Genomic DNA, 15,119 nt, shown 5'->3' on the forward strand with positions numbered 1-15,119 from the left:
AAGCAACCACTGCACTCTTACCCATCTTGAAGGGTCACTTATCAAATTAATAAAAAGCGTAGATAATTTTGTCCGACGGAGTTCCTGGGACGTTGCACACGAGACAGCCATGAAGCATTCAGCACAAGCTTTCCTGACTCCCCAGACATTATCCGAACAAAGCTGGAAAAACCTTGGGAGCTGTGTAAAAATATGGAAAAATGGGGTGATATCGGCCATAATCACAAAAGGACATGGGTGTTAGTACAATGTGCTTGTGTGTCCTTCTCTAAGGTCATATTCCTAATTACTATAGCTAAAGCCACACACCATGCCGAGCCACATGCCAAGCAACGGTTACTGTTATCAATTGACAAACATGCATAACTCTGGAACAATTAGTCATAAAAATTCTATTATTAATTTCCCATACACTGCTATGAATTCATAGTCTATACCAGTACTACCTGTTTTTGTGAAGTTGATTACCCAAAGTGAGATCACAGGTGAGTGACCACACACTTATTGTTCTTGAGCATTTTTATTTGCTAATAATTATGTATTTCTCTTGGTTTTGTTTTTTAATGGAATTCTGAGGTAAATTTCAGAATTCAAGCCTTCCTCCTCATTTTATTTACTGAAGAGAAGGCTGCCCTGTAACCACTCCATCCCTTTAACGTACAACCTTACTCTTTTGCTCTTTCAACCATTACCTTTAATATTTAACTGCAGCCTTCACTTTTTTACCCCTTCAAGGGCAAGATTGCTCTGCAACCTTCCTTTCCCTTAACCTATCCATTTCCAATTGTATTTGAAAGTAAACTTTTCCCTTAAGATTTAGCTTTGCCTTGATATTAACTCTTACCCTTTTTTACTTACCTGCACACTTCCATTTGGAATTTCTAGCATTATTTTTGATTTCCAGATTTATGTATCCCCAGGTAATTAAATCATAAAAAGGAAATGCCACCCTTTAAACCGTCTATTACACCGTTAAAATGAATCACCCTAGTGCTATGGATATGACCTCTTTGTTGTGAACTATAGATTTCTTCCATTACTCGCACTTTAATGGGAAAATAGCTCATTGAGATGATCACGTTTAAAAAGACCAAGTAGCACAAATGGTGTGAACCTAATCATGTTTAAAATATTACAATCAATCTTTTGAATTTAGGGACAGAGTTAATTCATTAGATATCAAAAGGTGACACATAGCTCATTTTGCACGGCAGATTTGATAATCACATATAATGAAAATGTGACATGGAACTATGGGCAAGGGAATCCAGAAACACTGGCATCCACCATCACAATTTAAGGTTATTCAGACAGATCTTCAGAACTCATGAGACCTCTCTAGGCTTCAATTAGCAGTGAAGATTTGAGTTTCCTCTCTTCTCCAAATTTCAGTGGGAAACATACAACTGTTACAGTGCCTACCACGATTCCTCCAGGAATCCTCTAGGAAGAATTGAAGTAAGAATTAACGAGCTGGGTCCAGTGCTACAATAAAGAGGATTTGACGCCAGAGGTGTTTCAAGGTTTTGAAATGAAAAACAAATTTAAACACGGACAGGGATTATTTGAAAGAAGACTGCTGAAATACATTTTATATTTAAGTTCTCCACTGGTGCATACAGGGAATCTTGATGGGGAAACTGCAAGCAGGAGTGCACAGTACTATGACATAGACCCCACAAACTGCTCAGCCATTCTTGCAATACAGTCATTATTAGTCAACATATCACTAACATGCATACAAATACGCATTGAAATAGGTGTCTTTAATCACCTATCAATAACACAAGCACACATAAGAGTTGTTTCTCTAGGCAATAGCCATTCGTTGATCACAACTGCATTTGCTTTGAGAAAGTGACACTTGAGGGTTAAGAAGAGTGCTTGCATTCGTCTTGTGGAATATTATATTTTAGGAAGAGACTTGAAAAATTATTTTTCAGATGAACTATTCAAATATTCTGCAATAGTGCAGATGAGTCCAGGTCAAGGCAGAGGTCTATCCTTCTGTGCATAAACAGACAGCCACAAGAGATTAAGAAAATACTCGCATGATGATAGCCTAAAGAACAAGTTACTTACCTGCAGCAACACCTGATTTGGTAGAGACTATCTAGCTGCAGATTGCTTACTGTTAGAAGGGGCGATCTCAGAGGGCCAGGTTATGCTCACCCGACCACCCCGGGACCCACCTCTCCCACCACGGATGCCGAGTCTTAACGTGAGATCCTCACCGGGGAGGACTTCGAGTCTAGGATCGTACACACTGAGCTCACACCACACTTACGAACGGACACCACACCGTAGGTTTTCAGTAACAAGTTCTTTATGAACAGTAGAAAGGAATCAGCACTCTTATTTACAAGAGATCGTAAAGTCTCAGGAATTCGGGAAGAGGGAAGCGGGACAGTCTCAGTCTTTAGGCCAGTACGAAGCGTACCCTGCGCACAGCTCTCAATCCTCGAGCCGGGGGATACAGAAGGTGATGGTCGTACTAGTTGCTTCACTCACTGCGAGTCGACTCAGGTCGTGTTGGTAGCGTCGATGGTCCAGCCGGACCAGAGTACCCCTCGAGCCGCGACGAGGTCAGCAGGGCTCGATCCGGAGGTGTTCTTGAGGAGCCGCGACAGCGTCAGCAGTGCTCAGGATGTTTCACCAAGATCTCTTTAGAGTTCAAGCTCGAGCCGCAACGAGGTCAGCAGGGCTCCGATGTTCTAGTTCCGTCTTTACGAGGACGAGCCGCGACAGCGTCAGCAGGGCTCCGATGTTCTAGTTCCGTGTTACGAGAAGGAGCCGCGACAGCGTCAGCAGGGCTCAAAGAGTTCGACGGTTCAGTTTTCCCCAAGGGTCAGCCACGATCAGATCAGCAGGGCTTTCTTGTCCAGGATACAACTGCCCGCTAGTTGTTGGGCGAGCCTTGATATAGTCTAGTGGCCCTTTGATGTCCGGACCCTCGCAGGCGGAGGCTGGTCGTGGGAGAGGTCCGGCGGTTGGCTCTTTGATCCTTGTGAAGATGCGTCCGGGGATTCCCAGACGCCCAGCAGGGTCTGGAGCCAGCACTCGGGGAGGCCATAGGTGTGATCGAAACCAGCCCAAAGGGGAAGGCCAGAGGGGTGAGAGAAACCAGTCTCTCAGGGGAGGCCGGAGGGGCAATCGAAACTCCCTGTCTTATCTCACTCGGGGATCCCTTTACCCCCCAGCCGGGACTGGCGCGCCTTGGAGTCCAAGTTTCGCTGGGGCCGGGGTCAGGCTAGGCCCAAGGAGTCCGGGATCTCGGGAAAGAAAAATGGCTGCCGGGGCCCTGTAGGGTGATGCAGGTTCTGGGCGCTCGGAGCCGGGAAGGGGGCCGGGGGCATGTGGGGCTGGTCGTCGGCTGGCGGGGTGTGCAGGGAGTTGGGGCGGACAGGGAGCAGGACGACCAGGGGCTTCTGGGTGCAGGGCTAAGCTAACAGGGTGCTGAGGAACGGGGGGGAACCACGCCACGAGGCCAGGTCCAACACGCGTCCCCCCCAGCTGAAAGGCGGAGAGAACTACCCATCCCCTTGGGGGTTCTCTTCACTGAGGCGGAAGAATCAGGACAGGCCGTCTGCGTTGGCGTGGGCAACACCAGGCCGGTGTTCAACAGTGAAATCCATCCCTTGGAGGGAGATGGAGCATCGCAACAGTATGGGGTTCTCCCCTCTCATTTGCATTAGCCACCGGAGGGGTCGGTGGTCGGTTTGGACCCGGAAGTGAGTACCGAACAGGTAGGGCCTCAGCTTCTTCAGAGGCCAAACCACCGCGAAGGCCTCCCGCTCGATGGTGCTCCACCTTTGCTCTCGAGGGAGTAGCCTCCGGCTAATGAATGCCACTGGCTGGTCTAGGCCTTTTTCGTTCATCTGGGACAGGACAGCTCCGATGCCATGTTCGGACGCGTCCGTTTGGACCACAAACTCACGGGAATAGTCAGGGGCCTGGAGTACAGGAGCCGTGCACATGGCGTCTTTCAAGGCTTCGAACGCCTCTTGGCAGGCGGGGGTCCAGCTAACTTTCTTCGGCTGGTTTTTGGAGGTCAACTCCGTGAGGGGGACCACGATGCTGCCGTACCCTTTTATGAATTTTCGGTAGTACCCCGTGAGCCCTAGGAATGCCCGCACTTCTGTCTGTGTCGTGGGGGCCTCCCAGGCCACGATCGCATCGATTTTGGGCTGGAGGGGAGCTACTAGGCCGCTTCCGACCTGGTGCCCCAGGGAGACCACGGACCCTTGTCCGATTTGGCATTTGCTTGATTTAATTGTGAGGCCCGCCCTCCGCAGGGCCCTCAACACCTCTCCGAGGTGTTGGAGGTGCTCGGACCAGTGGGAGCTGAACATCGCAATATCGAGATAGGCGGCGCTGAATTCTTCCAACCCCGCCAGTACCTGGTTAACCAGCCTCTGGAAGGTGGCGGGGGCATTTTTCATCCCGAAGGGCATCACCCGGAAGTGGTAGTGACCGTCCGGGGTGGAGAAGGCGGATCTCTCTCTGGCCCCCTCGGTGAGGGCGATCTGCCAGTATCCGCTGGTCAAGTCTAACGTGCTGAGATAGCGCGCCGTTCCTAGGCGGTCAATGAGCTCGTCGGCGCGGGGAATGGGCGTCGGCTCTGGTGACTGCGTTGAGCCCCCGGTAGTCCACACAGAACCTCAGCTCGGGAACCGCGCCGGGGGCGGCCGCCTTCGGAACCAGGACCACGGGGCTGGCCCATGGGCTGTCAGAGGCCTCGACCACTCCCAAGGCTAGCATCTTAGAGACTTCGGCCTTGATGCAGGCCCGGACTCAGTCAGGGTCGCGGTAGGCTCTGTGCCGTACTGGAGGGCTGTCCCCGGTGTCCACGTCGTGGACGCACCAGCTGGTGACGCCGGGGATGAGGGAAAAAAGGTCAGAGAACTGTCCCAGTAACTGGCGACAGTCCTCGTGCTGCTCGGGGGTGAGGGAGGAGGAGAGGCTCACTCCCTCTACGGAGCCATCTTTTTCCTTCGCACAAAGGAGATCGGGGAGAGGCTCCGTGTCCTCTTCCGCTCCGTCGTCTGTGGCGAGGAGCAAACTCAACTCGGACCGCACGAAGTGGGGTTTGAGGCGGTTCACATGGAGGACCCGCAAGGGGTTCCTGGGGGACTGCACATCTACGAGATAGGTCACTTGGCTCTTGCGTTCCACCACCTTGAAGGGCCCAGTCCACTTTTCCTGAAGGGCACAAGGTTCCACTGGGGCCATCACCCAGACCTGCTGTCCGGGTTGAAACTCGACCAGAGTGGCATTCTGGTCATACCAGCGTTTCATTTCTTCCTGACTGGCCTCGAGGTTTGCCTCTGCCAGTTCCCGGAATTTCCGAGTCTGATTTCGGAGGGCCAGGATGTATCGAAACACATCTGGAGGGGGCTCGGGGGCTGCCGTTTCCCAACCTTCTTTGACCAGGCTTAGGGACCCCCGGACGGGGTGCCCATAGAGCAGCTCGAAGGGGCTAAACTCCAAGGATTTCTGGGGGACTTTTCGGTACGCGAACAGGAGACAGGGAAGGAGGACATCCTACTTGCGCCTCAGGGGCTCTTTGAGACCCATGATCATTCCCTTGAGGGTATGGTTGAAACGCTCAACCAGGCCATTACCTTGTGGGTGGTATGGGGTGGTGAACTTGTACGTCACCCCACACTGCTGCCAGAGGGACTTCATGTACTTGGAGATGAAGTTCGTCCCTCGATCGCTCACTACTTCTCGCGGAAATCCCACCCGGGAGAAAATCCCCATGAGGGCCCGCCCCACTACGGGGGCCGTCACCGTTCGGAGGGGAATGGCCTCGGGGTATCAGGTGGCACGGTCCACCAGGACGAGGATAAATCGATGGCCTAAGGAGGTCCGGGGGTCTAGAGGCCCCACGATATCTATTCCCACCCGTTCAAAGGGGGTACTGACAACGGGTAGGGTTGGAGGGGAGCCTTGCGTCTCCCTCCGCTCTTCCCGCTGGCCTGGCACGTGGGGCAGGATTTGCAGTGGGCCTCCACATCTGAGCGCAAGCCGGGCCAGTAAAAGTGAGTGACCAGGCGGTGGTAGGTTTTGTTCTGTCCCAGGTGTCCCGCCAGGGGCACATCATGGGGCAGGTTCAGGAGGAAGCCGCGAAAGCGTAAGGGTACCACCAGCACCCGGGCTGACCCTAGCTCGGTGGACTTCAGCTCACTGTACAAGAGGCCGTTTTCCCAATAGACCAGGTGGGAGCCGGACTGGTCACCGGCGGCGGCCTGCTGCCACGGCCCAACCAAGGAAGGACAGGAGGTCTGCTCCAAGCAGAATTCTTCTCGGGAAGGTCCTCCTTCCTGGCGCCACTGGGCCAGCTCAGGAAGGCCGTCCAAGTTCGGGGTCTGTTCCACGACAGGGCTTAGGGGATCTGCGTCTGGGTCGATGCTCTCACTGGGGGCAGTTCGGGGACTTCGGATTGCCCGCGGCCCTCCGGGTCATTGGTGACCGGGTGAGGGTTCTCGGGTTCCACCCCCTCGGGGTGGACAGTCGGGCGGTCATGGATCGGGTGTTCACGCAGGCCCACTCGGGCAGGCCTACCATCTCCAGGTGAGTTCTGCGCTCTACCTGCTTCCACGGGGAGCTCTCCAGGTCGTTACCCAGTAGGCAGTCCACGGGCATGTCGGTGCGGACCGCTACTCGTAACTCCCCGGAGACGTCCTCCCACTCGAACGGGACCTGAGCTATCCAGCAGGTGCAGACGGAATTGTCTGCGGAGATCACTCTGCAGGAGGCGTGGGGTACAATTTGGTCCTCTGTGACTAGGTGACACCTTACTGCAGTAATACTGGCCCCTGTGTCTCGGAGCGCCCCTATGCGGTGCCCGTTGACGGTCACCTGCTGTCGGTATTTTTCTGTGTTGTCTGGCAAGGGGGCTCCGGGGACCATCTCCCTATCACCCAGGGAGACTAAAGTCATGGCTGCTGGTTCCCACCCTTCCGGATCCTCAAACTCTTCCTCTTCTAGGGCTACTGTGGCTAGTTGGCGCGCTGGGGGACTTGCAGCGTTGGGTTTCTTGAGCATGGGGCACAGGGGGTCACTGGCATAATGCCCTGTCTGCTGGCATCTGTAGCAGGCGTTGCTGATTCTGGGTCCTTGTCTAGCTGGGGGAAACCCGGCCCGTGCTGAGGGAGGGGAGGTTCCGGACTGGTTTCTGGGGGGGCTTCGTTGGAGCCCAGCCTGGGACCCCCTCTGTCTACCCTGACCTCCCCCTCCCCTCTGGCGGGGAGATCCTTGTTCGTGTCGGCCATAGTCTCCCCCGGGCCCCCGGGGGACTCGGGTGCTCACCCAGCGATCTGCTTCGACAGCTAGCTTCCGGGGGTCGGCCAACTTGCTGTCCAGAAGGTGCTGTCTCAGTTCCACAAAGCAATTGGAGGATAAGTGTTCATAGGCGATGAGATCAATGACTCCTTCAAAAGTGGTCACCTTGCTGCCCTTGATCCATCCTTCCAAGACCCGGCTGTAGAAATTCACATTCTACCCATGTGGTGCCGGGGATCTTCTTGCAGTCTCTAAACCGCTGTCGATACATCTCTGGGGTGAGCCCATATCTCGTAAGGAGGGCCTCTTTCATGCGGCTGTAGGAGGTTTGCTCGGAGGAAGGTAGATCGAGTAGGGTGTCTCTCCCTTCGCTCAGGAATCGGCCCCACAACCCGGCTCCCCAATCCTTCTGAGGAACTCGGTGGAAGGTCATGGCGACTTCGTAGGCCTTGAACCATTGCTGGATATCATCGTTCTTGTAGTATTCTTATACCACATCTTTGGGGATGTGGACTTTGTGTTCCGCCGGGGGAACAGCTTCTCGGTTCTCCGCTGTTCGGTTGTCTCCACTCCGGGCCTTTAGTTCAATCTCCTTCAGGCCGTGCTCGTGCTCCAGCTGGAGTCTCTTGCCTTCATGTTCTCTCTGGAGCTTCTTCTCCTCCAGTTCTCCTTGTAGTCGTAACTGCTCGATGGCCAGTTTCTTCTCCGCAAACTTGAGTTCTCCTTCCATTTTAAGGCGTGCCAGCTCTAGCTCGTGGCTTCGATTGCGTTCTCGTTCTGTCATTTCTTCCGGTGACAGACCTCTCTCCGTGCTGGGACTCCGTGTCAGGGACTCTGTTCCCTCACCCTCTTGAACGCGGGTTTCAGTCGGTGACCCTCCTTCTGCACCGTCTCCTTCTGGCGGGGGAAGATGGGCTCCGGCCTCTACCCATGCTGTCAGGGCTTTTTGGAAGTCCTCTTTGGTACCTAACCCAGTGGTAGTGATATGGAAGTCTTTGCAGAATTGTTTCAGTTCTCGGTGGGTGTACTCCTCCAGAAGGTCTTTCTGGAATGTGGTCTTTTCGCTCGTTACGATGAGGCTCATGGTTGTTCCTCGTTCAGGTAGTGTGTCAGTCGTTTATTGTACGATCCCTAGACGTAGGCTCTTATCCCGGCGCTTGCCACCAATGTTAGAAGGGGCGATCTCAGAGGGCCAGGTTATGCTCACCCGACCACCCCGGGACCCACCTCTCCCACCACGGATGCAGAGTCTTAACGTGAGATCCTCACCGGGGAGGACTTCGAGTCTAGGATCGTACACACTGAGCTCACACCACACTTACGAACGGACACCACACCGTAGGTTTTCAGTAACAAGTTCTTTATGAACAGTAGAAAGGAATCAGCACTCTTATTTACAAGCGATCGAGAGATCGTAAAGTCTCAGGAATTCGGGAAGCGGGAAGCGGGACAGTCTCAGTCTTTAGGCCAGTACGAAGTGTACCCTGCGCACAGCTCTCAATCCTCGAGCCGGGGGATACAGAAGGTGATGGTCGTACTAGTTGCTTCACTCACTTCGAGTCGACTCAGGTCGTGTTGGTAGCGTCGATGGTCCAGCCGGACCAGAGTACTCCTCGAGCCGCGACGAGGTCAGCAGGGCTCAATCCGGAGGTGTTCTTGAGGAGCCGCGACAGCGTCAGCAGGGCTCAGGATGTTTCACCAAGATCTCTTTAGAGTTCAAGCTCGAGCCACGACGAGGTCAGCAGGGCTCCGATGTTCTAGTTCCGTCTTTACGAGGACGAGCCGCGACAGCAGGGCTCCGATGTTCTAGTTCCGTGTTACGAGAAGGAGCCGCGACAGCGTCAGCAGTGCTCAAAGAGTTCGAAGGTTCAGTTTTCCCCAAGGGTCAGCCACGATCAGATCAGCAGGGCTTTCTTGTCCAGGATACAACTGCCCACTAGTTGTTGGGCGAGCCTTGATATAGTCTAATGGCCCTTTGATGTCCGGATCCTCGCAGGCGGAGGTCTCATGCCTTGGGGGCTGGTCGTGGGAGAGGTCCGGCGGTTGGCTCTTTGATCCTTGTGAAGATGCGTCCGGGGATTCCCAGACGCCCAGCAGGGTCTGGAGCCAGCACTCGGGGAGGCCATAGGTGTGATCGAAACCAGCCCAAAGGGGAAGGCCAGAGGGGTGAGAGAAACCAGTCTCTCAGGGGAGGCCGGAGGGGCAATCGAAACTCCCTGTCTTATCTCACTCGGGGATCCCTTTACCCCCCAGCCGGGACTGGCGCGCCTTGGAGTCTAAGTTTCGCTGGGGCCGGGGTCGGGCTAGGCCCAAGGAGTCCGGGATCTCAGGAAAGAAAAATGGCTGCCGGGGCCCTGTAGGGTGATGCAGGTTCTGGGCGCTCGGAGCCGGGAAGGGGGCCGGGGGCATGTGGGGCTGGTCGTCGGCTGGCAGGGTGTGCAGGGAGTTGGGGCGGACAGGGAGCAGGACGACCAGGGGCTTCTGGGTGCAGGGCTAAGCTAACAGGGTGCTGAGGAACGGGGGGAACCACGCCACGAGGCCAGGTCCAACACTTACCTTAGAATTATCCACATGCATTAGACTGGATCCGGAATTTTTCAAGCAGTATGCCTACGAGTCGGTAGGTGGCGTCGTTCGGCTCCACGTCTGCGTAGTCAGTGCCGGAAGAGACATACGAAGTACCTATAAAGGTGTACTGACATAAGTTGATTTTCGGGACTTTGCACTCCAGGAGCACCAAACCGCAATGAAGATTGACCACTTGTGTGAGTTGCTAGAGCCATTTGTAAGGGTAAACACTCATTCATTAATCAGGTTGCAGAGCGGGGAAGATCAGAAAGGAATCTGCGGCTAGATAGAGTCTACACCAGATAAGGCGTTACCGAATGCAAGTAACTTGCTCATCTGATAGAGACTTTTAGCCACAGATTCCTTAACTTAGAATAGGTACCCAAGCATGTCCTCCCTGCAGGTGGGGGTCTGCAAACCCAACTAAGACCAGAAAGTCTGCAGAACCTAACAGGCAAAATGGCCATCCCAATGGACATGACAGTCCAGGCAGTCGGGCTTCCTGAAAATCTGCAGTTAAGTGCACATTGCGGTGCTCACTCATGTTTCTTGCCCCACCGGCACCCTCTGGGCAGGAGTGGGGGGGGGGGGGACGCTGGAAAGTTACATTTACTATTCTAACCAGTCCTAGAATATCTGGCTTAAGAGCAACGTTCCCTCCAATATTCCTGGAGGCTCATTTACTATTCTAGCTCCTGTCCTGGAATATTTTGGGAAAAGTCAAATTCTCAAAGTATTTTTAGGAAGGATTGAAAAATAGTAATTCTGAAATGTAGAAAGTGCTGCCCTGATGGCGCAGCTCAGGGCAAAAAACTAAGAATACCCATTGTAGTCTGACAGATGCTCAGGACTGAAACATCGTGAGCCAATGCGGTGGTCATAGCTTTGGCTCTGGTAGAGGAGTGCACAAACCCTCAAGTGGCTGCTTTTTTGGCAAATGCGTTTTTATGCAGAGCACAATTATCAGAAGATGGCTAGTTTCTGCATAGCCTTCCCTTTCTTGGCCCCAACGTACCCTATGAAGAGTTGGTCATTAACCCAAGTTCTTTGGTGCAGTCAGGGTAGAACTACAAAGCTCTTTTTGGATACAGAGGGTGGGGTATCATCTTTAGAACAATGATGTGGGGGGAAAAAAGGGTAAGCCCATGATAGTCTGTTCTACATAGGAAGGATTTAATACCTTTGGAAGGAAGGAGGCACGTGTTCGGAGGACCAGTTTGTTAGGATAAAAAGTAGAGTCAAGCAGGTGCAGAGAGCCTGGAACTCGCTGATCCTCCTGGCCAATGTAACGCCCATCAGAAAGGTGGTTTTGATGGTTTATAACTGAAGGGGGCAGTTATGTAACAGCTCAAAAGAGACGCACATCAGGAAAGTACGTGTAGCAAAGTGCCCCTTTTTGACATTGTCACCAACGCTTTTTGCATTATATTTGATGCAATTTTGACTAAAGTGCACAGAGTACCTTTTACCCTGGTCTCCAGTTCTAGTGTTCTTTCCCTAACCCGAGGTAACTTTTCCCCAACTGGCAAGACCTTCAGCACCCCTGTAAGTCTGTTGTAAATGGTACCCCTGGTAATTCGAGCATTGGTACTAAAGACATGTATTGTGACACAGTCAGGTAGCCAGCACCAAACGCATGCTGACTGCCATTGCAAGGTGTGAAATGGTGCAGGCAAAAAAGAAAACAACATGGCATACACCCACAAACACTGCATGCAATATAAGTAAGTCACCCTTACAGCACTAAGGTAGTGTGCATTAAATTACAAGTGAGGAACATATCTGCACAAGCAGATATGTCCCTGTGTTGTCTATTTCGACTGCTAGATCGTGCAAGTGAACAGGGAAGCCTCTTAAGTATATGTTCTGGGCACTGGTCATTAAGAGTTCCCCAGCTACATGATGGCTGCACTGAAGCCTAAGGTGTTTGGTATCAAACACCTTGTCTTAATAAATCCATACTGATGCCAGTAGTGGCTTTATTAAGATATGCACCAAGAGGGCACCTTCGATGTGCCACCTGAAAACCTACCAGCCTCTTAGTTTGCTGTCTGGTTGGTACCGTCCAGCCTACCACCACAAACGTGTTTCGGACCCTTGAGGTGAGAGCCCGCGCTCTGAGGCCAAAAACAATGCCTGCTCCGGAGGAAGGTGTTCACATCTCCTCCAGTAGGATGGCTAGTGAATCTGCACACCAAGGTTGGGGACTTCAAAGCCCCTGCTGCCTTTGATATGCAAACTCTGCTTCTCCAAGACCTAGGAGATGCCATCCCCTGGCGTGAGGCCCATTTAGCATCAGGGCAGGCAGAAACTTAGCTATGCAAGGCGGCATGGTGCACTACGAAGCCAGTCACACCCCTTGGTTGGGCTGACTGATGAGCCCATGTAAAAAGAGTTCCACTATTTTATAGAAATAGGAATTCTGGGATAGGTATATGCGAACTCCACACTGGAAGTGATCATATAGGGGGTGTAGTGACCCCAAGAGTAAGTAGCTCATTGGCTACTACCCTTTACTCCCCCCAGGAACTCAGATTCACCTGACAAGAAAAGAAAAAGGATCAAGAAGAGATAAAGAAGCAAGAACGGCTGATTACTGCAGGACTTTGGCCCCAACCCCTGCCTGCCTGCTCCTGTCCAGACAATCAGACTCACCCAGCAGTTGTGCATCCTCCAACAGCTTCAGAGGGCCTCCAGCACTTTGCCAAGCGGTCAGCATCTCTCTTCAAGTGGAGGAGCCATTTCCCTGCAGTCACCGACCGAAACGTTTGGTTCACCGTTCTGCCCATCATCGGGTCCACTGACACAGCAGCCACGTACGAGGAGCTCACCAAGCTCCAAGAGGTCATACCAGAATCCCCACCAAGTTAGAAGACTCCAGGACCAACTGGGCTGCCCTGCACTAATACCTGATGAACCAGACTCCTTGCAGCATCTAAAGCTCGTTTGAGTCCAATCTGGAGACAAACACTGCACAGACAACGCAGCCGATGAGGAATTTCAGCATCGCAGAGGCCAGCACCGTGAGTGGCCCAGCTGTCCTGTTTTGTTCCCCTTTGCAGGTCTAACCAATTACAGTGGATGCCTTTGACCCAAGGGCGTCAGCGGACCAGAACCCTCTGCACCAGAGTCCACTTGCCTGGGTCCACCACAACCAATGGCGGTCCCCTGCTCCCAGTACCCCCATGAACCGAGCCTTCTAGTGGGAGCTCCCGAAATTGTTCCCAAGTCCCCTTCTGCAGCCTGTTTCTTGGTGGCCCCACTCTTTTTCAAAGGTGTAGCGCTTAAAGCTACCAACCCGTACATCACCTCTGCACACAGACTTTCCAGGGCAGGTAAACTCGAACTGATGGCTGTACTTTGGAGCTTAGCCCCCTATCACCCTAAGTCCTAAGGGTACCCCTGAGATTAGTTTACAAATATGCAGCATATGTTTCTTTCTCCATACGAAAGCATTACTGTGAAAAAAAACCCGCTTTTGAGTGATGTTTTTACTTACCTGGAAGAACGGATAAACTGAAAAGCACTTACCCAATTACAAAGTTTTTGGCATTAAAATAAATATAAAACTACCTGTTATTTTTCTAAAATTGGTAGCAAGTTTCTTGAGTGCGTGCCTCATTTATTGGCTAGGCATGTTCCACAAATGCATTAACACTACCTTCTGATAAGCTTCAACTGTTCGCTCACACAAAAGAGCATTTGGGATTATAAATTAAAGCCCTTTAAGGTCATCTGGATTTCTATATAGTATACCTCGTTTTGATAGACTACATAAAAAGCCAGCTTCCTCCAATAAGGACCAGGTCCAAGTTCCACTGGGGCATGTTGAGGAATCTTGTCACAACGGGAGACTTAATGGGAAAGGCTGGTTCTGCAGCCACAAAAATGCAGAAATGGCTGAAAGATAGCCCATGTGCACAGAGCAGAGTCCTACTGGGCCTAGAAAAAACAAATAATAGGACCTGAGAAAGAGGAGAAGATAGCAAATCAATGCTTTTTGATAAACACCATGCCACAAATTTGTCCCATCTGCAGGGTATACCAATTTAGTGGATGGAGGCCTGGGTGACAGAATGACATCAGACTTCTGGAAGAAGGCTGTAATATGTAAACTGTTACTGTTCAATTTCCTTACATGATGGCGAAGAGTATGTAGGTTCAGGTGCAGAACCCTCCCCCTGTTTCTGCGTCAGAAGATTCTCCTGAAGAGGCCGCTTGATCGGAGGAGCAGGTGCTCATGCTTAACAGCTCGGGATACCAGACTTTCCATGCCACATCCAGAGCAGCAAAAATTACATGGGCCCGGTAGTTCCTGATCTTTTTAAGAACTCTTGACATTGGGAAAAAGCCATACAAGAGGCTGGATCTCCATTCGAGACAAAACCAGTCTCAGAGCAAGAGCCACCTTGGAAATACAAGTGTGTAGAACTCCTGACATTACGCGTTCTCGGCGGTGGCATATAGATGTAACCAAGACTACCCACACTCTTGAAGAGATGGTGCACCACCTCCAGATGAAGAAGCAATTCGCGATCCACTAGGCATCAACAGCGGAGTTCGTCCGCCCAAGCGTTAAGAGAGCCTGCCAGGTGTTGAACCATCAGGGAAATGCCTGGGTGTTTTAGCCATGTCCAGAGATGCAAGCCCTCTTGACAAATGGCCCACAACCCCACCCCGCCCTGCTTGTTGTAGTACCACATGGCAGGGCAGGGCTGTTTTCCGTGAACACCTGCACTAGCCTCCCATTGATGAAGGGTAGAAAGGCATTCAACACCAAGTGAATCGCCCGAAGTTCCAACAAGTTTATGTGCAGTCTGGACTCTGTCGGAGACCCGAGTCCTTTAATTTCCACCTCTACCAGATGGCCTCCCTACCCCAGGAGTGACGCATCTATCACTACAGTCAGCTCTGGTTAGGGAAGGGAGAAGGGTCTGTCGATGATTCAATTTCAGTTCAGCTACTACGGTGTGTCTTTTGCAGTTACCTTCGAGATATGGAGCATGTCAGACATTCCCCGGATATTGTCCCCACTGGAACTTTACGACCCGCTGCAGAGCCCACATATCCCAATGGGCATGTGTTAGCAATATTCAGGAGGTTATGAGGTCCAGCAGCCTCAGCGTCTGACTTCCCGAAATCCAGGATATTGGCTGAAACATCTATTTTTCCCAATTATCCTGGACTCTCCATTCAGAAGGATAAGTCTTTAACTGCACCGTGCCGAGAATTGATCAGATGAAAGAAATAATCTGAGAGGTAGT

At 52.1% G+C, this 15,119-nt stretch overlaps 1 protein-coding gene across 5 annotated transcripts in view; it reads right to left on the reverse strand.

Annotated features, from left to right (window-relative positions):
* PPP4R1 (protein phosphatase 4 regulatory subunit 1) overlaps nucleotides 1-15,119 on the reverse strand; it is a 689,584-nt gene that overhangs the window by 330,599 nt on the left and 343,866 nt on the right. For all 5 annotated transcript variants that reach the window (XM_078688139.1, XM_078688143.1, XM_078688140.1 and 2 more), the window contains exon 9: nucleotides 22-180. In XM_078688139.1, the coding sequence (XP_078544265.1) occupies nucleotides 22-180 (159 nt within the window). The remainder of the gene's footprint in view (nucleotides 1-21; nucleotides 181-15,119) is intronic.

This window comes from Lissotriton helveticus, chromosome 4_1, assembly GCF_964261635.1.
Source record: "Lissotriton helveticus chromosome 4_1, aLisHel1.1, whole genome shotgun sequence".
Lineage (NCBI taxonomy): Eukaryota > Metazoa > Chordata > Amphibia > Caudata > Salamandridae > Lissotriton > Lissotriton helveticus.